Source organism: Phaseolus vulgaris, chromosome 1, assembly GCF_000499845.2.
Source record: "Phaseolus vulgaris cultivar G19833 chromosome 1, P. vulgaris v2.0, whole genome shotgun sequence".
Lineage (NCBI taxonomy): Eukaryota > Viridiplantae > Streptophyta > Magnoliopsida > Fabales > Fabaceae > Phaseolus > Phaseolus vulgaris.
Genome location: NC_023759.2, coordinates 686,189 through 713,797, shown reverse-complemented (window position 1 = coordinate 713,797; position 27,609 = coordinate 686,189). Strand labels below are relative to the sequence as shown.

Genomic DNA, 27,609 nt, shown 5'->3' with positions numbered 1-27,609 from the left:
TTTTTAAAATGTTTAGTATTTGCATAAAATGTAAGAGAGAAATGTAAAATATTGAAGAAATTGAGACATTTATAATTTAAGAAAATTTACATTAATAGAATATTTTAGCGGATTGAATTGTTTATAGGAAAATTATTGGATATGTGTAATTAGATTTGTTTATTACTGTGTAAAACTGTTTAAGTTATTTATTTAATACTAAGATTTCAAATTGGATGCTTAATTTAATTTTAAGGATCCTAATCTCACAATTAATATTTAATTTTTAATTCAATCATATAAGTTATATTAAGAAATGTTGCTTATCTTAAGTCACATTTATAACATAAAAGATGAACTTAATGTTCTAAAATGGGTTAAACCCTCCTTCCGTATGAAGGTAAAAAGTGCAGGAAAAAGCTTGACTAATATTCTTTTGTATATTAATTAAAAAGTTGTATCAATGTGTTGGGGGTAATCACCAATATTTGATCCTTAATTAAAAAAAAATCAACCAAGATAATACATTCCTGATTATTTTAACTGATTCAAGACACTTTTTTTTTTCATTTGGAACACTTCAAAGGGAAGAAAAACGGGGGCAAATGTGTTGCCTCTTCAAAACAGCCAAGAAAAGTCTGAAAGAGAAGAGATACAAATATTCTCTTCACTCAAATATATTACATTATCTAAATTTAAACGTCATTTTTTTTCTTATTCTTCAACCAAACAATTGAGATTATAAGAAGAAATAATTGTATATATGTAAACAGAGATCGTATTTACATTATAGTTGTAGACTTGTAGTTGATTATGAATTTTCATTCACAACACAATAAATAAACAACCTAATAACAAACTATAATGAACACATTTTAGTAATGAAATTTATATTACAGAGCATTATTTTTTAAAATGCCCTTGCAAATGAAAATTCCATTTAAGCATGAACAGGCATGGCTTGAATAAATTAAGGAATTTAATTTGTAAAATAGTAAATAATCATAGACAGCACTGCACAGGAACAAGATTATACCCTATGCTGTGGTTAGCCATTGAGGAAGGGATTCACTGTCTGGATCAGAACTTAGAAACCTTCGGCAAGCGTAAACCACAGCTGAATGGAAGCCACTTGGGTTGTCAATGAACACAAAGTGCCCAGCCTGTTACCATTGAATGAAGTTTGTTAATCCAAATAAATAAGATTGAAGAAATTTCACTATTTGGGAATATGGAGAAAGTGAGATACCTGAGGAACCCTAAGGATTTCACAGGGAACCTTCATATGTTTGCGAGCTTCTTGGGCCCCTTCATAATTCATCCAGTCCTGAAAACCATATATGAAAGTGGTGGGCACCTTCCACTCTGATGCCCTGTGAAACAAGAGAAATGGAGGTTAAGAACATCACACATGCCGCGAAAACATGTAGTACATCAGGTATAAGTGGAGTGGCTAATTTGATGCAATAGTGTAATAAAGTTGACACAACCTCGGCTAAAGCCAATGGTCATATGGCACAGCAGTAGAAACCTATGGAAATTCACAGGATTTTTAAACCATAGAAAGCTTCAATTTGTCTCAGTCTCGTTTCATAGGATAAAGTAACTAGCATCTGGAATCTGAATAACATTGTTTTACTAATAACAACCATTCAATTGAAGACATTGTATTCTGATGTAGAAATGCAGAAATGAAATGCTAATTCAATAATCAATATAACAGGAGGAGGATCATCAAACCTCTCAAGAAGAGGCGACCTCGGCAGTGCTCCAAATGAAAATAGATATTTTAAGCACAGCTCGCCACTAGCTTTGGCTGCTAAAGTATGGTAAACATAATCTGCAATAGCAAAATAACACCACATAGAAATATACTCTTATATGAGTACTCCAAAAAAGAAGGGAAAAGAAAAGATATATACTCTCACAACTAAACCATGTATTGATGGTTATCTATATGTCAGCATACCTGTCAGTAATCTTGATTCAGATTCTGTCAGCATTTCCCCAGTTGTATTTGTAACAAACCTGGCACTGGTATACTTGCGGACCATATCAGGACCCCAAGGACCTAAACCCCTGCCAAAAAATATGAGAAAAAAAAATATTAAGCAGAGATAACACTATACAAACAAATGTTAACACATGAAAAGAAAAAACATAAAAAAAAAAAACACGGTCACACATTCTTTTCTTAAGAACTCTTGAAAAGTTATATATTTCTATATATCATTTGTATTCCTATCATCAATACTTAACTTTTTCTTTAATCAACCCCTTTCATCTACAACCAACTCTCAATATATTTGATAGGAATATTATGATGCAACAATTTGCTACACCAGAAGTTAGGTTCCATATGACAGACTAGACCAAGCAAAAAATGTTCTAGAAGTATTTACGGATTATATTTCACGCCACCAATCACTCAATAAAGAGACAATGTGAATTTAAATCCATATATTTGTCTACTTCAGTAATAATGCCATTAGAAAAGATAACAAAGAATCAGAAAAAGTACTGACGTGAAAATGTGGATAAATATATGGTGCATACTATCATCAGATATAAAATTCAATTTCAATAACAACTTATTTGAAAATATTTTAAAGATTTTCGTGTCCATGCATGCAACTAGTTATCACCACATTATTATAATTAAATTTCAGACGCAGTAATTAAACAAACAATTGAAACCCAATCAGTAAGCATGCAGTACACCACCAAGGTGAAAAAGAACTGAAATAATAAAGGAGTGACTTTTATTTCTAGTGTCTATATTTTACATTTTCTGAATGATATTTCCTTCATAGCTATAGATTAATAAAAATGATAAAGTATACATAGAATAGTATGAAAAAAACAGGGACCTAGTAATTCTACCTGATGATTTTCTGAGGCGTAAAATTAGATTCCCATATTTGATTCAGGATTGATCCCTTCCATGTAGATATGAACTTTGTAATTCTCTCTGATTCCGACGAAAATCCAGCAGGTCCCACCAGAATCAAGTGTTTTACATGTTCGGGGTGCTATATATAAGTTAATATATATATATATATATATATATATATATATATATCAGAACAACAATCTAAAAAGAAGAAAACCAAACAACCCACTTTAATGCAATGTAGAAAGAAACTCACCTTAAGTGCGTATTTGGAAGCAACATAACCACCAAAAGAATGCCCTAGTAGTATAAAATTGCTCAGGTTTTTGGCTTTTCTCCATTCCTCAAAAGAATCAATGAACCACGCCTCGGTTTCTGTTGTATCAAGAAGTTTAGCATTTTGTCACAGTAACTTTCAAATTAAACAACAGCATTAAACATTCCCAATTCCAAATCAACTCTAGCACTGACCTTCAGTGCTTCTGCATGAAAAGTCAGGCCTGCTAGAACCACCCCAACTGCAAAAAAATGTGACTAATTGAATAATCAGGTAGCAAAGAACACTATTTTGGAGTCATGGATGATGAAGTAAAGCCAAAGCTGACCCAAGTTGATCGATAGCAATAACTCTGAAACGAGTGGCAAGTGCATCAAAATTACGAAAAAAGAAACCCTGTGACGCCGCATATCCATGAACCATCACCAACGTAGGAGAATCATCCTTACTGTCAAACGTGACGGTGTTAATAAACCGTGGTTCATTGCTCGATGAACGGAACCATCTAACTCTGGAATCTGGTGGACCAGAACCTATATTAATCTGTTCTTGAACATATGGTGTCCTGCCAAAAACCAAAACAAAAACATCACAATCCTAGATATATACAACTTAAATTCACAATTTCGGACAAAACACCCTCTATTGTAACTGTTACACGAGGAGTAAAAGAATCAAGCTCATCTTGCTGATGCCCCAGCAGTTATTTAAGATGAAGTTACCATAGTTATTTAGTTAGTTAAACTTAGAGCTACCTATCTCATGTAGAAGAAATTGCTGTATGATCCGGAACCATCCTATGTCCATGGTTCCCACCTATCTCCAAGTTACAACCAGAATCATTCAATTCACAGAAAAGAATCAATAAAAACTCTGCTACATACATGCCGCATGGAGATTGGTCAGGACTACCAAAACAACAAATATAACAATAGGAGTGATAACAAAATATTTCTTCCAACACAACATATTCTTTCTTATTAGTTAAAATTAATTGAAAATCACAAAAATCACGAGTGAGATTAATTAGATAAGTAAAACCCATAAGTTTTTGTGATTTCTAAATTCTAATAAGCTTTGACCAGGGTTTGTTTCATAAAATCGTACTTAAGAATATGTTGTTAGTATTTCTCTATTAATCCAATAAGAAGCATCCTGATTTCTACAATTGTATCACGAATAACAATATTCAGAGATTTAAAAAAAAAAACACAGAAACAAGTTACATCCATCGTCCGAAGAGGAAAACAGAAGTAAACAATCAGTTCATCAAAAAATCGTCAACGATGAGTAAAACAGGTAGCAATTGCAGAAAGAGAAAAGAATAATTTAGGTTTAGTGAAAAACTTACTTGACAAGAGAGAGAAGGCGCTTCTCGGCATTGATGATGTGGTCGGTGGAGGTGGGAATCCACCGTAAGACGGAAGGCCAGAAGCCTCGCGACGTCGTTGTCGAAGCAGAAGAAGCAGCTGCAGAGGATTCGAGGTTGCTCTTTCCGATGTTTTCTGCCATTCTCATGAACCAACGAGAACGAATTGCGTTCATCAAACAACAAAAACACTAACTGAAACGGTGACTCTGTTTGGTATCAGAGTAGTTGAAAAGTGAGATATGATTGTGAAAAAATTGAGGAAGATTTGAAGCAGAAGAGAAGAAGAAGAAGAAGAAGAAGAAGAAGAAGAAAAGGGTTTTGAGCAGAAAAAGAAGAGAAGAACAGTGAAATTACTGATACTGAAAGGAACAAACGGAGCAGAGATAAAAGAAAAACGAGAAGATGCGAGAAAACGCTTACGCGCGCAATGACGCATAAGGACCTCAAATTTTACTTTTCTTTTCATAATAACGATAAAATAATTTATTAATTACTGACAAGAAAAATGTTAGTATTTTTTAAAATTTTAAACAGTAAATTTAAATTGAGTCATTATTAAATTTTATAATTATGTATTATACCTATTTAGGTCAGTTAATTATTTGATTTAATATTGAAATAATTAAATTGGTTCAGAAAGAATATTTATTCGAACAGATCAAGCCGAATTTCCACAAATATCTTCTTCGAGAAAAACGCTTAAACGAAAATATAAGGAATAACCGTTTCAATAGAATTCTTTGATTTTAGGGATTTTTGCGATGGGGGTTATTATTTAAAGTAAAAAAATAATAATTAAATATTTTATATGTAAAGCAAATTTTCCAAAATATAGTTGTAATTTAATTAATATTTATATGTTTAATTATTGTTTATGTGATCTACTGTGTAATCTTTTTTTGGCATGTGATAAATAATCTACTCACTGAGAAGTGGTTTGTTGTTATGAATATCTAGATTTTAGTATAAATGATAGAAAATAAACCAAGAGAAATATTAATTTTGCCACTGTAATGTAACTTACTTAAATTAGTATGTTATTAATACTTTTATATTAGATGTCATTGTGTTTATTTAATCGGTAATATATAGTTTTTACTTATTAGAAATAATATTAAGAGGATAATAAAGATATTTATATTTGTGTATATTTTTTAATATATAATGTCAATAGTTATTTTTGGATAATATTAGTTTCACAAAGATGATAATATGTATAAAGGAAATTTTAATTTAATAAAGAGTATTAAGTCAAGTAATAGTATCTTTGGAGGATAAACGTAACTATTTTTATATAGAATTTCAAATATTTTATAAAACTATATATTATTTGGATAAATAATTTTAAGAAAATAAAATTTTAATCATGAGAATAATTTATTTACTTCTGAGATTTTAATCAGAAATACTTCTAGTATTTTTTAACTTTTTAGACATTTTAGAAATTTCTATAATTCTTAAGCAAATAGCAATAAGAAACAAATAATTTGCACTGAAATAAAAAAATTTATTGCTGCAATATACATATATTGGTTAGAAAAAATACTTTACTATAATAAATGTATAAATAATATCATACAAAAACTATACATTTAATATTAATTTTTTTACTTTGTTTAAAAATTAAAACGTGGAAGTTCTGTTTTAAAAAAATTCATTGGTATAAATTCTGAACCAAGGGTGACTTGCCCCGCACACAAAGGCTCCATGTGAGTCATAAAGTCGTTCGTTAATTTGACTTTTCATTCATTTTAAATTATTTTGGCTGCTAATGATAAGAAACATATTTCAACTTTATAGAGTTTTAATTAAAAAAATATTCGAATACTATTTTAATTTAATTTTATAAGCATAGTAATAATATATTCAAATTTGATTTATAATAATAATGTTGTTAACAAAATGAATTATATATGTTATTTTAAAGTTAATGCCATATGAAATACATTATTTTTAATTGATTGTTTAGAAAGAGGGAGCGTTATTTTATTTAACGTGATGACAAGTTTTAATGAAGCAATTGATATTAGGAAATTTAATTATTAGAATTTAATTCAAATTTACTTTTAGTGAAATATTTACGAAATATTGACATTAGGGGTTTCAAAGTGGTATTCATTTGTGGCAACTTAATAGAATGGCATTTTAATATTATTTCAGGAATTCATTTTAGACCAGAATTTTCAAAAAAAGAAAGTAAATTGATATAAAAATACAATTTTAGAATACTAAGGTGATTTTCATTTTATACTATCTTAATTTACATTTTATGAATTTTACTATACAACGTTAATTTCTATTAGACTTGAACGCTAATATTTCATTTACTTATTGAAAAAAAATATTTTTCAAGATAAAAAATAATTTATTTTGAGCAAACTTAGATTTTAAATTTTCATTATATGAACACATTTCAGTACTTACAAAACTCAGGTTTTAAACTTATGATCTTATGTATAACCAATTTAATGGAGATACTCTTAAGTAGTTTGTATCACCATGTGATTAGTAATTTCATCACTATGACTAATTTTTGTTGCTTTAAATCTTAACTTTCTAAAACCAAAACACCTAAATTTTTATATAATTCTTTTCTCAAATATTAATTACTTATACTCAAATTTTTGCTAAGAGTTTATACGCTAATTAAAACTTTAAACTAACTCGTTTGATTAACAGTGTTTGATAATGTTAGTTGTTAAACTAAGAAAACATATATGAAGAATATATTATACAAACCTTTGGAAGATAATGATTGGTAATTCATTCATTCAGCATAAAAAAATCTAGTATTCAAAAACAGATGGAAACCCTAAAGTTAAAGCAAATACCCTAAAAATATATAGTATTCAAAAACAGATGCCATAGTTTCATATAGATTTCAAAGCACCACAACCTGCACTTGGCCGATGCAAAACTATTATCTGGAGTGTGATCTCAACGTGCAATGGTTTGCAATCCAACTAAATATGAAAACAAATAAATTGCAATAAACTTGCGATTCGTCTATAAGAGTAATTAGAGACACAGCACTAATGATTAAGAGATATCAGAAGCAGGGAAGCACAGAGATCAGTACTGAGAACGTAATATTTTTTACACAAGCAACTCCAAAGATAAAGTATGCTGCCATCTATGCATTATACTGTATTGTAGCTTTTTTATCATATTTTTTGTGACCTCTGTAGAATGAGAATTCAAAATCCAACATCAAACCTAGAAACATAAAGCCAAAATGGTTAACAAGATCATACAACAAAAATGTGTATTATACAATACTGTGCCCAGCAAATGGCACAGTTTTAAACGACACCGAATCATACCAGAAATGCGTTCAAAATCAAAGTCTGAGGATAAATTTTCCATTGGGGTATGCAGCCAAATGAAAATGAAAATGAAACTAGATATTAGGGTCATTCCCTTAGTGAAAAAAAAAGTACAACCAAGCAAACATCATAGATATTCTTGGCAACCAATGTTCATAATAGGTGCAACCAATATGAGGAGAATTCACAGGTTTGACCTATTGAGACGGGGGAGGAGGGGGAGACTGCTGCAATGCAAAGACAGAAATGTACTCACCCCTAGATACACCCAGTGGAATTTAATTTCCCCAGCAACGACATTTTTTAATCCAATATCACATACTGGTGGCTTGAAGATAGTCTGCAGCAGAAAGAAAAGCAATAGAATCATAACAAGGCCATCCACCTCAACATTTACAATGATACATACAGTTAAGAAAACAGAAGAGACCTGAAAATTGGTTCTGAAGAAGGTAATAAATCCAAAATATGTATAAATCGAAGGAAAATACAGAATACCTAGTTCCTCCCATTAGTGATTGATATCTTTCTCGGCCTAGAAACCATAGGAAGAGCTGTAAGCATAATTAGTACAGGAGAACGACCATGATAGAACAGCAGCCCAATAATTACACACATAGTACAAAACCATATAAAAGACTTGGGCTGCTGGGCATCCCATGGCGCAGTCCCTTTGAATCATAATTATAGTTAGATTGACGAGCTTGTTTTGCAAGGAGGCGATGTATCTATTTAATTATGTTAACCACACATGAGGAGGCTGACTAAATTATAAGTAAACAGGGTATTCGCACATGTGCAACACAGACGTACAAGAAATGAGACAAAGGAAGAAGAAGAATTGGAGTAACCAAGTATCTTACAAAAGTTGGAATAATTCTTTCCCCACTTTGGAGAATAAAGAAAAAAAGTTAGTAATTGATGTTAAACTTAAATAAGAAAAATGTTTCTAGTAGGACATAGAAAATGGATATGCATGCTTGTCATCACTAGAACAATGCTAAGCTGTACAAATTAAAGAAATTGATAAGGTCATTTAATGTCTTGCCCTTCAGAAACCCCTTCAATAAAAATGGGGTCTAGGTTTTCAATCCTCGAAGGTATAAACCTCAATGAAAGATGATATTAATCAACAGATGAATGCAACCTGCCGTCATCTTCAAACCTGCCAATGCCCACCACCCTGAACATCCAACTGATATTTGCAATGGGTCTGCTTGGGTAGAGAAGTCTTTTACTGGCAATCTACCAGCAGTATTTGGTATGCCGTTCAAGGTTTTGCTAGGAAGGAATTCCACATAACCCACTTGATTTGAATCGATCAAGTTGTGTCGTTTTAATTATACCTTCTAGATCATTTACATAGGCAGACTGAGATGCTCATATGAGATCATGCCCATGGCCATCAAAACTGTGAAAACTGAAGTAGGAAGAAGAACCAGACTTTGGCAACTGTTACAAAGACGTACAACAAAGTACAAACAATTCCCATCCAAAGAACATTAAGATTTCATATCTGATTTCATTGTCATGTGCCTCTCAATCAATATATCCACAAAGGAGCGAATCTGCATGTTAGGCATCCAATGAAAGTCAGTGAGAAAGAATATACTTAAAGGGGGATGTCAGAAGTGCATACAAATTAAAAAGTAAAATAAGAAAATAAAAAATGATTATGGGCATATTTGAAAAACTTTTTACAACAGTAGTTTTAGAAAAAATATATTAAAAAGTTTTTTTTTCAGATTTTAAAATAAAAAAATCAGAACATCTTGTTTAGGTTTACTACTATTAGTTTTCTATTACTCATATTCTACCTTAAACATCTTCCTCCACTTCCACACTCTAAACAATAGTTTTCTAAAATAGATTTTAAAAACTCAAAAACAAAAATGCAATCAAACACACCATAACGCAGCTAACCCAATCCCACTCCACCCCTCAAGAAGCTGGAGTCCAATCAGTAAATCATGCCAACATAAGTAACATAAATAACATTTTCTAGAGAAACGAGTATTCTGCAGAAGTATGGAATGATTAGTACTAGAAGATAAAACTATGACAGAGGAAGTAACAAAAAATTACCTTATTCTTTCGCTTAAAATCTAGAAACTCACGAACAGTCATGGCTTTTTCTGCATCTGTGGCTTGCTCCATTACCTGAAACTTGTACCCCCAAAGTTAGAAAAAGGATAAAGAGGAGCGTATTTCACTGAAGATAATATTCTAGATCAATTAATCCCTATAACCTCCTAGCAACCACATCACAGTAACATTTGCTTAATTTAGCAAATAAACAGTTAGAATATATGGAAATATTCAAAAATACCTTTTTCATATCTCACCAAACCTTAGTTTATCCTCCATCCAGTTACATTCTCTTACGATTAATTACCACATTTCTTAACCTATCATGACTTGTTTTCTTAATTATGAATCTATCAAACATATCAATACATACATTGTAATACATCTCACTTAATATCAAATAGCATTTCAACTCTTTTACCTCTCTGGCTCCGTCTATACTTAAACAACATAATTTCAACAGAAAGAATCAAAATGTCGGTTAAAATTACCTTTGTTGCACTTTTCTTCATTATAGCCTTGTATCCATCCTTGTCTAGTTTTCTTGCCTTATAAAGGGGCATAAGCAGTGATGCAACATAGTCCACAACAGCCTGTTTAATATGATCTGCTGCGCGGGAATGACTCTTTAGGGCATCCTTATTTACAGTAACCTGTGAAATAGAGCTCTCATTTGCAACACCATCACGCTTCCAACTCGGTAGCTTTGAACAGGCATTTGAGTCCTCCTCGTCCTTCAAGTGAATAGTTGGGTTAGAAAAATAAGAATCAGCTGCAGCTGCTTGAGATTGCCATCTCTCTATGGCATGATGATCTTTAATTGCAACACCACCAGCTGTGTCAATCCAAGCTTTTGTATATATACTGCTGTCCCCAGCAACACTTTCTCCTGAGTGCTCTCTGAAATTCAAATGGCTGGCAATCTCATTTGAATGACTCCTCTGTGAAAGGTTATCAACAGGCATTCTGGAATTATCAAGATTGACACAAGCAGCGGAGAAATCAACAGACCAATCCCTAACTCTGCAATTCCTAGAATCAATCTCTGAAATACAATCTTGCCTTCCAAAAACACCACCTGACCATCTTTTTTTACTATCACACTCATCATTTTGTGAAGACTGCTCACGTCTAGCAAATTTGTGGAATGAGGGTATCTTAGGAAGCTGTAACAGCGAATTGCATCTGGCTTCTGCAGAGGCATATGCCTGCAAAGAAGAACCATAGATTTTTTCAGCAAATATGACAACCACGGGATCTATCAAGAGGTATTACAATAATCATTGGATATTTTGTAGTACCCGATGCACTTCCCGGAAAACAAATATTTCAGACAAAAAATATAATCCTGGAAAATGACAACTTCTTAGTTAAAGACCTAGGCAAAATCCACATTTTTCCAATTATCCTATCTGCTTAAAAATAAGGGGGCATCAGGCACATATTATAATTTTGCACCTAAAAACTCATCATATTATAAAATATAACCAATTTAGCTTGAAACTATCAACTGATCTTCAGAATAAGCACTATAACAATAGACTCGTGACATTAAAACTAAAGCTCCAAGAGAAACAAACCTCAGCAGCAGCAAGAGCTTTAGCACGGGCAGCCTCTGCAGCAGCTATAGCAGCCTGTTCTTCTTCAGATATAGCACAGTGGCTATCCTCCTTCTCTGTAGCTACTCTGTCTATTGAACCTTTAGATTTGGAAGAACTGACTTCATGCCTTGAGTCATATGCTGCTGGTTGTCTTCCTTGTTTGCTTTGCAATTTCTTCATATGGGCATGGGAAGGTGAATTGCTTCCAGCAGAGGTAGGATTTAGCAAGCCTCCTTTATTCTCAATGGTACCATGATATGTGCCCAGAGGTGGTTTTCCCAAAGCTGAATCTTTTGCAGATTTTCTCTTAGATAAATCTAAGACAGTTGTTTGTTTTGGTAACTTCAATCCACCATTAGAAGCTTTTTCCTTGCGAAAAACTTCAAGCCATACATTGACCAACTGGCTTGCTATAGCACGAATATCACGGCTAGTATGCACACAAACTTTTTCCTTCACTGTTTTTCCCATTCCTACACCCAATAATAAAAAATAAATAAACACAAATACAGGGGAAACAGCAGACAATGTATTTCCATGTGACTTCATCCAACCAGAATCATCTACAGGACCATAAATATATCTTCCACTATAATTCCTAGTTTCATTAGGATGATTACTAGATAGGAATCGATAATAGTAAGTAAAGACACAAACTAGGTTTGACATCAATCTAAACGTATATCTCATAATATGGTACAAGAAAAATTATTTTCGTCTCACCCAAACCAAGTTCAAACCACTTGGCAACTATTTCTCCCTCAAAAGTAGTATAGAAAGGTATAGCACATAAGTAAATAAAGAAACCCACATGCAAAGACTACCGTAAATTAATGAAAGAAATAAATAACTACCTGATAATCGTACAGCAAGAAGATCAGTTGAAACACGGACAAGAAGTCGCAAACAGTGCCTCAAGAGTTGGGTCCCATCCTTTCCCATTGAGTCCTGCATTGAGATTTGAAGCCCATAAGCTAAGAAATTTCATAACCATAAGATCAATAGCATGTTAAGTCTAGCTTATTTTTAGGGAATAAACAGCTAGTTTTTTCAAAAACCCTCACAAAACTGACCAGAAATAAGTTACTATTTCTTCAAAATAAGCTGAACCAAACACACTAACAAGTTTTACTTGTAATAATGAAAATTGGATGTACTGTCAATCAAAAATAGATTACAACGAAGTCTGAAAATTGCAAGTGATATAATAATACCAGTATCCATGAATTGAGAATGGCTAGCCCCTCTTTACTTCCAGCAAAAGACTTCAAGTTTCCAACAGAAAGAGTTAACAATTGTTTGGCTACATGCAAGCGTCCACCAGTGGTTTTCGTATTAAAGAACATTTCCCTTAACAAAGCTTCCCGGGTTAAAATTTGAGCACCATCTAAAGAGTTCTTGTACATTATGTTAGAAAGTTCTACTGCATCAAGTCTCTTTATTATATCCCTCACTTCATCCCTTTCAGGATCTAACTGTCCCCGTGCAGCTTCTAATGCCTCCACCTCGGCAATATAATCATTTCCAGTGCTCAATATGTCAATTATGCGAACAGACTCTCTTAGGCCACTCATCATTGCACCACCAACAGTATCTGGGTGCTCTTTGCAGGTAGCTTCACCAGCAAAAAACAAGCAGTTATCAACTGGTCTCCCTAATATATCATAGTCTTCTCCTGAGGCTCCAACCTTAACGTAAGAATAAGCACCATAGCTAAAAGGATCCCTACCCCAATCAGTCACAACATAGGCAACGGGATCTGGAACTGAATCCTGCCCAAAAAGTTTTCGGAGAACCTTCAATGCATGTTTAACATGATCGGAAGAGCTCAAGCTTTGACCATCTATGGCTGCCTTACCAACCACTAATGCAATAAGGACAGGAGCCCCTACTGTTTTCCTGACATTCCAGAACATAAAGCAGTGACCTCTACTGTTTCTCTCTTCAGCTGTTGCTCCAAAGTAGTCCACAGCATCATCCCAAAATACACTAGGAAATTCCAAAGCCACTTTATTTAGAACTCCATAACCAAGACGCTGAACAGAAGAACATTTCCACTGTGGCAAAGGTGGGGAGAATTGTATAGTTTCAGCCTTCAAACAGCCAAGTGGAACAGTAACAAGGACAGCATCACCAAAGAACTCATTGCCATTTGATGTAGAAACTTTGACTTTATAACTCTGACCAGGCTCCCTGATCCCATATGACACATTTGTTACAACATGATTCAAGTGAATTGTATTTCCTTCTCCCAGAGACTCAACAACAGAACTGTAACCCCCTTTAATCATACAATGAGCTCCCCCAAAACCTCCATACACGTCATCTTGATTCCAGTAGGGAAGAGAAACATCATTAAGTGAAGCAGCACAACCATATTCCAAATGAGCAAAGTGCCAATCCATAACCCTTCTCTCCTGAGGACTCAAAATCTCCTCATCAAGCTTTTTTTCAACAGAACTGTCCCTTTTGGAATCAAATGGTCTATCTGCAGAATTATTTTGTTCAGTTTCTTCACTGCTTTCAGAGCGTGCCATACGCCGAATCTTGAGGGCATATTCTAAACCATCTTCAAGAGACATTCTCATTGCTTGTTCACCTTTCTGAGCGACAACCAATACCATGTCATCTATAAGGGTATTATATTCAGCTTCAAGTGCTTCATCCATATCTGCAGGAACTTTTTGTTCTGTCACTATGTCATAAAGAGGGCAATCACTGTTCAACACCGTCAACTCAAGGCCCAACTGAGCACAAATCAACGAGGAAGGATCTGGTCTTCTCTCAGTGGCCACATCAGCCTCAACACCAGTTATAATGCTAGCACCAAGATCAACAGGGACAGAAAGTGAGGAGTGATCAGTAAACACACGACCTCCTATCCTACCCCTAGCCTCAAGAACAGTTACAGGAAATCCCTGACGTTGCAAGTGGCGAGCAGCAGTTAGCCCGGCAGGCCCAGCTCCAATCACAATTACTCTCTTTCTAGGATCTAAATCAGACTGCAGATTGTCACCTACCTGACCACCCCAGACAGATTTAATGCAGGTAGAGTCATTGCTTTTCTCTTTAGCTACCAGAGACGTTAATCTGCAATCAGCAAAGTTGGAAGAAGGAACGGAACTGTCAATAGTTCCATCCTGAAACCCATCATTTTCCTGGTAATCAATTTTTTTTCCTTCTGCCTGTTGTGATATGTTTGGTAAATCCAACTTCACTTCATTACTGTGCCCCATGCCTTCTGTAGCTTCAGTTGTTAGGTCATTGCAATCCTTAGGTAGACCATTGTTAATCTCATTGAAAGTATCTGACATTTTCGTCTGCCCAACAAGAAAGGAAACTCCATCTTCAGAGTCAGCCATTGAAGCTGCGAGACTTTCCTCAAAACCTTTTTCTTTTACCAGTTTATAACAGTGCCTGGCACTACTTCCAACATTCTCCTTCTGGGAGGCAATTCCAACATTTATATAACCCTGCCAAAATGATATTACCATGTTTAAGTTTCAATTACCAGAAAATAAACACCAATATGCTGTAATTTTCAGCCAAAAAAAGCATTTAAAAGAAAAGGCTCAATTAGCCTATGTTTGGTAACAAACTACTTTCATAAACTAACCATTTTTTCTTTCAAAACCTCTCAAAAAGATAGCCAAATAGAAGTAAGTATTTCACTAAAAGCTGAAGCAAACAAAATAAATATCCATCCATATATTCTTCTAGTGAAGAAGCAAAGGAAACAAAACTGAAGGCCAACCAAAACAACGAACAAACTTACATATTGATCGAGAAATGCATAGACCTCCCTAATAAGAGAAGAACGAGGACTTCCATCCTCATAATCAGTATCACTAACTCCACATTCAGCAAGAGGCAATATCCGTGTGACATCTCGGCTCCAAAGACTTAAAATTTGATTTCTGCGATGAATAAAAATGAGGTGAAACTCATTACAACAGGTTACCTAGTTCAAAATAAGCGTCAAAGAGACGTTGAACAGTCCCAGATTACTCCTCTCAGCATGATATTCAATGAGAAGTTTAGAGTACTCGTCTATGACAAGGTGCTTCTACAGATCAAATATCATATGCTACTTGAATAAAGGAAATCCAAGATTATATAATCATAAAAAATATCTCAAGTGTTTACACTTAATATTTAATGACCCAGCCCAGCATTACCAAACACCCTCAAAAGTTATTCCTATTCTCAGCAGGAATAAGATAATCCCAAACAGAATAAAATACCTACACAACAAAAATTAGTTACAAAAAAAATCCAGATAAACAAAATTAAATACCATAAATAAAATAATGAAACTAAACAGTTCAATCTATATCACACACCAATCTAGTTTGAGCCAAAACCTGTTTAGAAGCAACCCCAATAAACAGCATAATCCTAATTCAAAAAGTAAAGTAAATATAACCTAATAAGCTGCTGCAATATGCTCATTCGAGTTTACAAGACCACTTTACAGATTTTTGAAAGAGATTCCAAATCCTAAAACAATAGGGATAAAAAACTAAATCCCGTGATTCCCATCAGTTAAAAACGAAATCAGTACAAGGCATTTTATCAAAGAAATAGATTGATGATGATAGCATTATATTGTACAACTAGTAAAATATTAAACAAAATAATAGAAAACTTCTGAATATAATAAATTAACCGTAGTTAAGGTTAGCAGAATGTGTATGTGTAACAACAGAAGTATTCCCAACTCACCACTAGCAAATCATGTTGAAAATGTAGAAGACAAGTAGTTATGAAAACATATACTTAAATCTGTCTATGAAAAGATATTGCAAATAAACTTTTAAAAGAGATAGAAGAGGAGAGAAGGAGGGTGATGTTATGACCAATAAGCAATAAATATATTATAAAGAGGAACACACAACCACAGAATATACAACTAAACATGAATTTCCACATAAACGGAAAAAAGAGGGAGGGAAATTCCGTAGAATATAGGAAGTAGGCATGGTAAACTTTTCCTGTTCCAGCAAATACAGGAGGAAGGCCTTTCTTAACCAGACACAAACAAATATCAAATCAGAAACAATGGCCAACAAGGAGAACAAAATTGAACCAACAAACAGGCATCTCACCAAATTTACGAGTTTCTTTGTAAATGTTCACTAAAAAGTTGTTCACCTCCCAACCCAACTAACTATACATGTGAATCATTAACCAGAAACATAGCCACATACAGCAAGAGTTCAATATCCAAATTTCATGCTTAAGCAGCTAAAATGAACAACACGTTCAATCATCACTCATGACAGTTAATTTTCATGTTTAAGTAACTAAAACAAATAACACAATTGATCATCAGTCACAAAGAATGAAAAAGTATTCTCTGTATTTCAAGCACAGGACAACAAAAACCCAAAAATATTGAAGAAAGAACAACTGTGCTGAAAAAGGAAAACTGCAAACTTTCTGAACACTAGGAAAAAACAATTGCAAGCAAAGCAAATGAAAAAGACCTGTTTGAAAACTTAATTACCTGCAATCCAAATATTCCTTGAGACCACCTTTTCGCTTCAAGATCTCTTTAAACTTTATTTTCTCGATTGGACCTGCTTTACGGGCTTTCAGCCCAGCTGATACCGCTACTACTGCAACGTTTTCAGATTCTTCACCGGTATTCAAAGAGGTATCATGCTTCATTCTTGTCCTAAGAGTGCGGTCAACATCTGTCATAACTTGACTTTCATTTAGAGTTTGATCATTAATTAAAACCTCCCAATCAGCATCCCCCTCATATGTCATGTCTCCATGCTTACGCATTTTGGTCTTTCGCACCACCCGTGTAATGCCTGATATCTTACCATCGTTATCAACAAAATCAGAGACAGAGGTATGGTATTCTGCAGAGTTCCCATTTTCATCTGGAATTGAAGATTGAAGAGAGGATCCATCCGAATGAACTGGATCTAAAACTGAGCTACATTTCAGAATTGAAACAGTGGGGCCTTTTGGAATATTGCAAGCTTCTATAGGTTTCTCTGGGTGATTTGAGCGAGCATCCAATTCAGCTTCATTCGACACCATAGAAGAACCACTGACAGTTACATCATTTCTCTTAGGTGAAAAACCTAGAACAAAATCTTGCACTTCAGCTTTTGTATCTAAATTACTATAATCACATAAATTTCCATCAGAAACAAACTCGGTTTCTGATTTTCCACCTCCATCTACTTCCAAGTGGCATCCAGATAACTTTAGAGCTCCATTCCTTGAGGATTCCTGAAAACCTTTTCCAGAAACCATATCATCATTCTCTTTCAATACATTTTCTGTTGATTTAATCAAGGGTTCAGTGTGCCAAGATGTCAAGACATTTCCTTTTCCAGCAGAAGTAGAAACATCATGTTCTGAAGCACTGTTGCATGCCTGTACTAGTTCATCAGTCAATCTATTCTCAGGCTCTCCGACCTCTGTAAGTTGGCTTTCCCCTTCCCCCACTTTTGAGAGATAGGCAGTATCAACTATTTCATCGAGTAACATGGAAGATAACTTATGTAAACCACCACTGATAACAACGCTTTCCTGCAATGCAACCTTCTGGTCAGAATCACAAGAAATATCTTCAGCTTTTAGAGCACAAGAAAATTGCTTCCCATCATCATGATAGACATCTTTTGGCTGATTCAATCCATCTGGAATGTCCAAATCACATTCACCCTTCGCAATTTCCTCTTGAAAACAGTCATTAACACACTTCTGATCCTCCACCACAGATGTTACAACCGGTTCAGACGCTTGAGGTAAAGCATCATCAGACATGGCATTCCCCCCAACCAATTTCGAGCCAGAAGCAGATCCGGATCTACTTTCAACCACAGAATCCACAGCTTCCACAAAACCACCAGGGCTCAACCCACCATCCACCTTCTGAATCCCCCTTTTCTGTCTCGAACCCACACGAGATTTCCTAGCAGAACTAGACTGTGCCTTGTGAAAAATCGCAGACAACGAATCCTCCATGTGTTGATCAGAAGAATCCTGCATCTGCATCTGCATGTCCACACCACCAGGCACCAAGGCCACCCCTTTCTCATCCTTACCCTTAGCTCCCAATCCAACCAAATCTTCATCAGACACATGCAAAGCAGAACTTGGTCCTCTTGCAACCCCAGATCCCTGATCTCTCTTAGGACCCTTCAATCTCTTCCTAAAGCTAGCCAAGGTATCATTATCATCCATACCCCCCAAATCCTCCTTCTCCCTAACAGCCTCACCACTGCCACTACCCTTCCTCTTGGCCCTCTTCAGCTTGAAGATTGACCCAATGGGCTCGTCGTCGTCAGAGTCAAAACCAATTTCCTTCTTGGATCGCTTCTTCCTGGTCCCAGACCTAACATCCTCTCCCTCCATTCGCAACCCTAGGTTTTCCAAACAACAATTTCAGAACGATTCCTTTACGCCGTCGCTTTCCTCCACTTCTCCATCACCAGATTAACACCCCTCGCGCTTCAATGAACATAATCCAAATCCTAATTGAAGAAAATCGAGCAATATAATAACATAGATAGATAGTGAAGAAACAGAAGCTGAATAAAAAAAATTAAGAAAAATCACACAGCACACTTAAATGGATAGGGAAAGGTAAATGCATATAAATGTATAAAAATAAAAAAGAGGTAAAATAGTGAGGTTCTCGCACCTGTGTTCTGCAATTGCTATTATCTTACGTTCTCTCTTCAATCGTAGACAGAGAAAGAGACTATGGTGTCTCTCTGTGAACTGCGCACGGTAACAGAGTAACGGCTTCTCACGGCAAGGGAAAAACGTTCATGACCTTAACCGTGACCACTGAGCAGAAGAATAATAATAATAATAATAATAATAATATTATTATTATTATTTAAGATTGGCACAAATACTTCGAAAATTATGCCTTTTTATTTCAAATATTAAAAAGCATTTGTCAAAATAAACTACGTTTGATAACAAAAAATAAAAGAATAATTATTAGGTTTATTAAGAGAATATTAGTTTGGTAGGGTTCATATATTTAGATTTAGCATCTTCACTCTAATGATTTTATGTTTAAAAATTATAAATAAAAAATTGTAACAAATGGTTAGTAATATAAAAATCTGTCTTTGGCTACAAATTATGAAATACTAAAATATCAAATTGCACAATGATTTTATTATAATTTAATATTTGAGATTTACATCTAGTTATCTCAAGAACATGAGCTTTTCATTATAATTCAAATTTTGATTTTGGATTTAGGGTTTAGGATTATTTTCACTGTCTTGTTTAATTGTTTGCAAATTGATTTTGTTTATTTGTAAGAAATTATAATTTTGAGCTAATGAGATAAAATAACACATTTCAACAAATTCTACATAACTAGAAATTTCAACGAAAAAAATTGTCTTCTTCGGCTTAAAATTGTAGTCATTATTCCTATTCCCGAACAGTGTTTCATTATTCCTATTCCTAATTCTTAATCTAACTTAGATACAACTATCCCTAAAAAATAAGTTAAACCCAAAATGGCATTGGGCTTGAGCTTCACAAGTTGAGCAAACGAGCTAAAGCCCAATCACTTGCAAAACAGAGAGCCTTTTTGCTTCCTTCACCCCCATAAATACTACATGCAATCCCATGAATTTTAAAATGACTATTCTACCATTCATGGTTTATTTCATCCAACTAGACATAACATTCTTTTGGAATACCTATTCCAAAAAATTTGCAGAAGAAGTTTTTCAAAATATATATATATATATATATATATATATATATATATTACATTATTTAGGAATAATCATCTGAAAAAAAATGTTTTGGAATTACCGATACAAAACATTGTCAAAGCACTCAGCTTCCAATGAATCATGTAATTCAAAAACATTGCAGAATCTAAAAAGTTAAAAAAAAAACAAATTACCTCCAAAAGTGATTTGATGGTTGTAAAAGAGAAGAGAAAAGAGACCTAGAATAGAGATAGGAAAGAAATAGATTTGGAGATTAAATTATATCTCTAGGATAATTCAGTCTTTATGTTGTTAGTACAAAAGTGCAAGTACTGATTATGAAGGTGCAAGAAGCAAAAGCTGAGAAGAAAAATGACAATTTCTTCCTCCACTTTCATACCTTTTAGTTGCACCTCCATAGTTTTTTTTAATTTCAACAATACCTTTCTGAATATAGTGGAGAGTATGATGTATTATTCTTCATTTTTAAGTGGTTGTGGTTGTCTATGATTGTTGGTGATAAACATTTATGGTTGAATTAAGTTTTGTGGTGTTTTTAACGATTGTGACTAATGGTGGATATAAGTACTTGAAGTAAGTTTTGTAGTGTTTTTATTGATGGTGATTATGTTTTTACTCTCTTTTTTATTTCATTTTTTAGAATGCACAAATTCCAAAAAATTACTAGCGAGATGCAAAAATTGAGTACAAAACTCAAGAAAAAATATATATATATATATTGAAAGATATCAAATACAACAAAATTTTCTCATCAACCCTTTGCAAATGACGAAACTACTATCTCAACTCTATAACTATCTAAAAATTAAAATATTACTACTAAAAAAATGGGATGCAGTTAATTTTTTTTTATCAGCAATAAAATAAATTAAATTAAATGGAATACTTCAGGGGTATCCCAACCCGTATACATCAACCACATTGTTACTTCTCCAAAAAGCTTAGAGAAAACACCCAATATGTGGCTTAACCTACAAAAACTCACCCAAAAAAGACTAAAACACACAAAAACTGCAAAGAACAGAAAAAGAACTGAAAAAACTGAAACTGAATAATAACAGCACTTAGTTGGCACCTAGTCCCAGGGGCATAAGGCCATAAGATAGAACAAGGAATAGCAAGCAAAAGTACATCAATCATGACGAGAGAACTAAACCAATTTTGGTAGGACCCAAAAAGAAAAACAGCAACCGTGTCAGGAATTCTTTTCTACGTCACTTTAAGGCCAACAGAAACTCCTCCAGCATTCCAACAATAATCACACCTATCCCTTGGCTTCCATAATCGCTAAACAAACTTAGGCTTCCCCTGCATCCAAGTACCTAACCCACGCCAACACCCTATTGTTCATTCCTTTCACCTTAATATCGTGACATTTTCGTATTTGTGCCTCCAATCTTCTCTCATATCCAACACTTTATGTTGGTCCAAGGATTAATGCAGGTTTTGTTATAAAGTGAACTTGGCTAGCAACATGGCAAGCTGTCAAAGCTTGGTCACCAGTAAACAATCACTGGCTAACACAATACTTCACTTGGTGAGCTCCTGAAACAGTTAGTCAGTGTATGTGCCTAAGTCTTTAATAGCAGCATCCTACAGGTGCACCTTTGGCACGGATTGTGGCAGCCACCAATTTAGCAGCTAGGTTGCCTAACAACTCCTTATACTAGCATTACCAATACCCTACATACTCAATGGGCTTACAATAAACTCTGCACCAATCTATATTCTCACCTCTGCAGCACTCTGCTGAAAAGACTACCAAATTCAGTGTTCTAATGCTCTAAACTCGTAACAGACCTCTTCAAAATTCCTATCGCCACTCATTATTACTATTCTGAACGTGTTGTGTAGGTGCTCCTGCTACATAACTGGACAAGCCCAACACCAGCTGCATAGTAGGATTGGAACTTGCCTCACTTAGTATTGCATTGGACCAAGCATATTCTAACCCTTCTTTGACATATTCCGAGGCAAACCCTCCATTTCAACTCTTGGTAAGCCACATTATGATTGTTATTTATACTCAGTAGGAAGAAACCTCTACTGGCATAAGCATTCACTGCCATTCTAACCCTTGTAACTGATAACTTTTCCACTACTTTAACCCGCTGCCATTGCTTTTCCAACCCTGAATCTACCTTCCCCGTGATCCTTTTGCTAACATAGAAGCCTTCATTAGAGATTGTATTGTGTAACACTTGTATCCCTTAAATCCCCCCTGTATCAACAAACCGAAAACCAGAAACCAATAACACGAAGCAGCATGGCACCTTTGCAGCATGAAGAAGTGATATATCAGCTAACAGCAGTAAGGCACGGGATGGGATTCAAAAGCCAGTCGGAAAAAGCATATGAGAATCCAAGTGCCTTGTGTTTTAACCACAGCCATGACAGTAACTGAGCATTTTGGAAAGCTTCATCTGCATCGGGGACCCCTCCTTTAAAGACAACTTGGTTTCGTTGCTCCCACATACATCTAATAATTGTTGTCCATAAACCTCTCCACACCTGATTTTGCGCACTTGATAAGTGGATTAAGTAAAAATTTTCCAAGTGATTCCTAATGTATTTGTTGTGGACCCCCAAAATACCAATCCAGCGATAACAGCGGGACCAAACACGTTGCGCATGTTCGCATTCAAGGAAGAGATGTTGAGATGATTCCTCAAACAATCTGCACATAACACATAAAGGTGAGTCCACGAAAACTACTCTTCTTATGAGATTGTCAGTGGTTGGGAGTCTGTCAAGAAGGACTCTACAGGCAGTGATAAGTACTTTGGGCATGGCTTTCAGCTGCCATAGAATCCCAAAAACATTATCCTCTGCTCCAATGGTTTGATGATGGCTCAAGGTGGAGTATGTTGATTTCATCGAGAACACCCCTTTTGGGTCTCCCCTCCATACAAGGTTATCTTGAGCATCCTGGCGTATGATACCTGTTGTCAAGCTTGATAATAACTCTTCTTCCATGTTCACCTCCCATACAAATCTTTCTCTTTTCCAGTTTAACCGCCACCGCCATATATCACCCTCCCATCTTCCAACCTCTCCCACCATTTTACCTTGATCTAATGACACAACGTATAGTCTAGGATATAAATTTTTGAGGCAAATATTTTGAAGCCACACGTCCTCCCAGAATCTAGTTATGCCCCCATCCCCTACTTTCCACTCAACAGCTTTTTGGAACCATCCCTCATGTTCACTCTCGCCACATACTTTGATTAGATCCCTCCACCACCACGATTGATATTTCAGCCCCAACTGTCGACCTCCTGTTCCTACGACATATTTTGATTTAAGTATGTCTTTCCATTTCCCTTCCTCTTTACTCATAAACCGCCATTTCCACTTTGCCAGTAGAGCAGTATTAAAACTTCTGATCTCTTTGATCCCTAACCCACCTTCCTCAGGGGGCTTGCAAACGTTGTCCCAACTTACCCAAGAAATCATTTTGTTCTCTCTTCCCCACGTCCAGAGAAATCTTCTTTGTATACTCTTTATCCTGTTGCATACTGCTAGTGGGGCTTTAAAAATGGATAGATAGAAAAGTGGTATGGTAGTGAATACCGATTTTAGCAGGCATATTCTACCTGCCATAGATAGAAATCTTCTTTTCCAGGAGCTAAGTTTAGCTTCTAATTTTGTCACAACCGGCTCCCATAATTGCTTCTTCCTCGGATTACCACCAACTTCTACCCCCAAGTATTGGAATGGTAATCTCAATGTGTGGCAGTTGAGCGTCTTCGCATAGATATTCAGGACGAAGCTGTCAACCCTTATACCAACCAACTTTGATTTATGGAAATTAACTTTCAAGCCTGATACTATTTCATAGCATCGCAGGATGGCCTTAATAGCGAAGATATTGTTGAAAGAGTCCTCACACAGAAAAAGTGTGTCATCAGCAAACTGTAATAAGCAACACTCAATGCCATTTCTCCCTACCTTGATGCCCCTAAGCACCTCCATACTCAATGCTTACCTCACCAGCCCTGCTAGTCCTTCAGCTACCACCAGGAACAGGAATGGAGCCAAAGGATCTCCCTGTCTTAACCCCCTAGACGGTCTGAATTCCTCCGTAGGACTCCCATTGACCAAAACGGATACTGAAGACGAAGCCAAACATCCTTTCACCCACAGAATCCATTTTTCATGAAAACCCAACCTCTGAAGCATATCAAATAGAAAACTCCATCTAACTGAGTCATATGCCTTTTCAAAGTCCACCTTAAAGCATACTCCACTCCTATGATTCCTCGTACACTCTTCCAGCGCTTCATTGGCCATAACGACACTATCCAAAAGACCTCTGTTACTAAGGAAAGCTGATTGACAATCATCAATGACATCAAACATAACTTCCTTCATACGGAGTGACAACACCTTTGTAATGATCTTGTAAACAGCACCTACGAGAGATATGGATTTGAAATTAATATTATTTAAAAAAAGTAACATTATACTTTATTTATACTTATTTAAGATTTCTAAAAAACTTAAAACCAATTTTTCATTAATATGGAAGTATAGAGAGAATGTATGAGACTAGAGTGAGAAATTTCTAGAAAAAACTGAATCATGGAAACTGTCCAAACTTGATTGATTTATAAGAAGAAAAAAAATATTTTATTAAAACACATATATATGTTAAAATTTTGAAAAAATTATTTCACACTATTTTTTCTCTTACTTCCACTTTACATCTTCTTTTAACAATAAAATATTATGTTTTTTAATAAAATAATAATATATTTAATTATCAAGTTAACATTGTAATCTTAATGTCAAACTATTATTATTTTAAAACTTATCTGTCAAACTATTAAATCTAAATTTAAAATTAATTTAAGTTATATTCTTAAAAAATAAGTATGTTTTCATTTTAAATCTGTTCTTATTTTTTATTCCCTTTTAAATTAAATCAAAATAATCCTTTAGTTCGATACAATGTTAAGTCAAAAAAAAATTATCCATTTAAAACATTTAGCAGAAAAGTATAAACAGTTTTTGAATTCAGTGTGCAGCATGTAAAATATTCCATTTTTGCATTCTGTGTGAGGACCAGGTTCCAACAGAAAAGTGTGGAAAGTATCTACGGTATGTGAGAATTGAGATGTGGCTGCTATAATCAAAGTACAAATGCAAACAAAGAACAGAGTGGAAGACATTAATAAGAGAAGCTCTATGATTGAACAGGTGGACCAAGATGAAGTTGGTGATGGAGACTGCCCATGCCACATGCGTGCAAGTTTTCATTTCAATAATACTTTTTTAAATATTTTTTTACTATTATAAAATTATTATCAAACATCCATGATTAGTCTTTAAGAGATTATTGGTAGTTTACCGCATTCGAGTTATTATTTGTTTTTAAGTTGGTATTTTGTCACAGTTTTCTTCTTAAGAAAACATCTTGGTACTGTTCTCGAACTAGTTTTGGAGACTGGGAGGACTATTGACTTCAGGCGCTACTCGGTCGGTTTAGCCACGTCCAACGCTTCTCCTTCCAACTTTCTCACCAAACGGCTCCCCAGATTGGCGGGGTACCTGCAGATGACATTCCAACGCTCAAGTCAGTGGGGTATCGTATTCGACTGTCAGAATACTGTTGATAATGACGTACCTTTTTTCTTGGAATACGTGATATTTATATTACCTTGATGGGCCCTTGCTGTTGGGCCGGATTAGGGGTTGCTTAGCGATTAGGGTTGGATTAGGTCGTTCCCTAACCATGGGTTAGCCTTTGCTAATCGGGTCAACTTTTTACTTGAGCATCTTATGTCGGTCAGCCACATATGCCACGTGGTCGACCTCGTAGCTTAAGGTGGGGTCTAGTTGCGTAGGTTGACCGGGTCAACAGTCTCAGTCGGTCATCCCATACTGGTATGTTTAAAGATAAAGAGTGTATAAATTGTTCTTAACTTAAACTTCTGAGCAATGTGAAACTATATTGAACATAATTTATTTTTTTAAAACAAAAAATCCAAAATATAGTTTTTTTTAAATTTAAAGTAAAAAATAAAACAAATAATCTCACTATAAGGTCAAGTGAACCCTTTTAAAATTTAGTTACTTATTTTTGTTCTCCTTAACATATGTTGGAGCTCATGGCCTCTATAAGAGTTATCAATAAAGATGGTGTGCCTTAGAAGATCTCAAGTAAATACTTATGGACTCAAATAAATGGATGTGTAATAATATAAGTGGTAAATATATCATGGATGTGTACTATTATTTTAAAGTAATCCTCTTATTACACATATTATAATCTTAATACACATACTATAAACTTGAATTTATTAGAATTTATTGCAATGAATTTGAAAAAATAATTATTTATCCAGATGTTATTGGATTCGAAAATAATAAATTTAGATATTTACAATTTGTCCGCCATAGGTAAAAAATAATGTTTAATACAAATTTGTTGTTTATTAGAATAATTTTTAAAAAAAATATTATAAAAAACATTTTCTCTCATAAAAAAGCTTGTCTAAAGTTTTTATTAAAAAAAAACGTGACGTGCGTACGCTATTTGAAACGTACAAGCAAGAGTATATAATATATTTGTCTTATATGCATTTTATTTTTCTTTCAACTCACTACCCACATAAGATATCACCTCTACTTTATTTCTGTGTAAATACCTAAAATTATAATAAAAAAAGTAAAATAGCTAACATTCAATAGCATGAAAAAAAAACAATTTTTTTCTTTATTTTCCACTCATTATAAACAGTAAGAAGATAAGAAAAATAAAGAAATAAAAATATTAAAAGAAAAATAAGTACGGAGATATTTTTCAATCTGTGTGTATTAAAAATTAAAAATATTTCCAAACAAAAATATATTTTTACTTTAATATTGCTTTATTTCTTTTGTTGTTTCTCGTTATTTACTTTTATTCCAAAATATAAAAATAAATGAAATTACAATGTCCACAAAACACAAGTGACAAAAATATGAATTATGGTCCTTACATATACTTCCTCTTTCATCTATTCTTCATGCCATTTTCCCCACATTTTCCTTCACCACTTTCAAATTTTTTCTTTATTTTCTCATTTTATCTCTATCTTTTTCTTACTATCTTATACAACACAGGACCATAAACTCTATTCCAGATACAGCAGTTTTATTTTATTATTTTCCTTCAAAATAAAGTAAAAATTAAATAAAAGTGTTGTGAATAGGATTAAAATCATTGATTTTCTTATCGATTAAGTCCGTTTTTCTTTTTCTCCTCTCAAACTATATTTTTGCTCTTTTCTTCTCTCACCACTTTTCGATATCGTGAATCCCAAATTCGAAAGGTACCTGCAA

At 34.3% G+C, this 27,609-nt stretch overlaps 3 protein-coding genes and 1 long non-coding RNA gene across 5 annotated transcripts; all 4 read right to left on the bottom strand.

The window, feature by feature from the left end:
- Window positions 1-718: 718 nt before the first annotated feature.
- On the bottom strand, window positions 719-4,957 carry LOC137816361 (probable 1-acylglycerol-3-phosphate O-acyltransferase). Its single transcript, XM_068619465.1, has 9 exons — window positions 4,501-4,957; window positions 3,478-3,714; window positions 3,344-3,390; window positions 3,129-3,247; window positions 2,863-3,011; window positions 1,949-2,058; window positions 1,720-1,819; window positions 1,229-1,352; window positions 719-1,142 (listed from the first exon to the last, which is right to left on the bottom strand). The coding sequence occupies exons 1-9, from the start codon at window positions 4,692-4,694 to the stop codon at window positions 1,017-1,019; spliced, it is 1,206 nt and encodes a 401-aa protein (XP_068475566.1). The 5' UTR covers window positions 4,695-4,957; the 3' UTR covers window positions 719-1,016.
- A 2,389-nt stretch (window positions 4,958-7,346) lies between these two features.
- Window positions 7,347-8,486, bottom strand: LOC137816356 (uncharacterized). The gene is made up of 3 exons (XR_011081791.1): window positions 8,346-8,486; window positions 8,104-8,187; window positions 7,347-7,737 (listed from the first exon to the last, which is right to left on the bottom strand). It is a non-coding gene; the product is annotated as an uncharacterized lncRNA (long non-coding RNA).
- Window positions 8,487-8,666: 180 nt separating this feature from the next.
- Window positions 8,667-19,358, bottom strand: LOC137816355 (lysine-specific histone demethylase 1 homolog 3). Of its 2 annotated transcripts, none has more exons than XM_068619459.1 (9): window positions 19,209-19,358; window positions 17,046-19,038; window positions 15,312-15,453; window positions 12,751-15,009; window positions 12,391-12,484; window positions 11,516-12,009; window positions 10,427-11,143; window positions 9,933-10,013; window positions 8,667-9,415 (listed from the first exon to the last, which is right to left on the bottom strand). In XM_068619459.1, the coding sequence occupies exons 2-9, from the start codon at window positions 18,917-18,919 to the stop codon at window positions 9,350-9,352; spliced, it is 5,727 nt and encodes a 1,908-aa protein (XP_068475560.1). In that variant the 5' UTR covers window positions 18,920-19,038; window positions 19,209-19,358; the 3' UTR covers window positions 8,667-9,349. The 2 variants fall into 2 exon arrangements, with proteins under 2 accessions (XP_068475560.1, XP_068475561.1); XM_068619460.1 differs by having other exon boundaries at window positions 9,933-10,007.
- A 4,906-nt stretch (window positions 19,359-24,264) lies between these two features.
- On the bottom strand, window positions 24,265-24,654 carry LOC137815337 (secreted RxLR effector protein 78-like). Its single transcript, XM_068618482.1, has one exon. It carries the CDS (start codon window positions 24,652-24,654, stop codon window positions 24,265-24,267), a length of 390 nt encoding a protein of 129 aa, XP_068474583.1.
- Between the last annotated feature and the right edge of the window lie 2,955 nt (window positions 24,655-27,609).

Excerpts from the sequence above, each read along its gene's own strand:
- LOC137816361 (XM_068619465.1), bottom strand. The coding sequence starts at position 4,694 with ATGAACGCAATTCGTTCTCGTTGGTTCATGAGAATGGCAGAAAACATC. Across the intron at positions 1,820-1,948 it reads TGAATCAAGATTACTGACAG|ATTATGTTTACCATACTTTA; the intron begins GTATGCTGACAT and ends TTGCTATTGCAG. Across the intron at positions 1,353-1,719 it reads AGGTCGCCTCTTCTTGAGAG|GGCATCAGAGTGGAAGGTGC; the intron begins GTTTGATGATCC and ends CTTGTTTCACAG.
- LOC137816355 (XM_068619459.1), bottom strand. The coding sequence starts at position 18,919 with ATGGAGGGAGAGGATGTTAGGTCTGGGACCAGGAAGAAGCGATCCAAG. Across the intron at positions 15,454-17,045 it reads AAGGAATATTTGGATTGCAG|AAATCAAATTTTAAGTCTTT; the intron begins GTAATTAAGTTT and ends TATTCATCGCAG. Across the intron at positions 12,010-12,390 it reads TCTTGCTGTACGATTATCAG|GAATGGGAAAAACAGTGAAG; the intron begins GTAGTTATTTAT and ends TATTGGGTGTAG.
- LOC137815337 (XM_068618482.1), bottom strand. The coding sequence starts at position 24,654 with ATGAAGGAAGTTATGTTTGATGTCATTGATGATTGTCAATCAGCTTTC.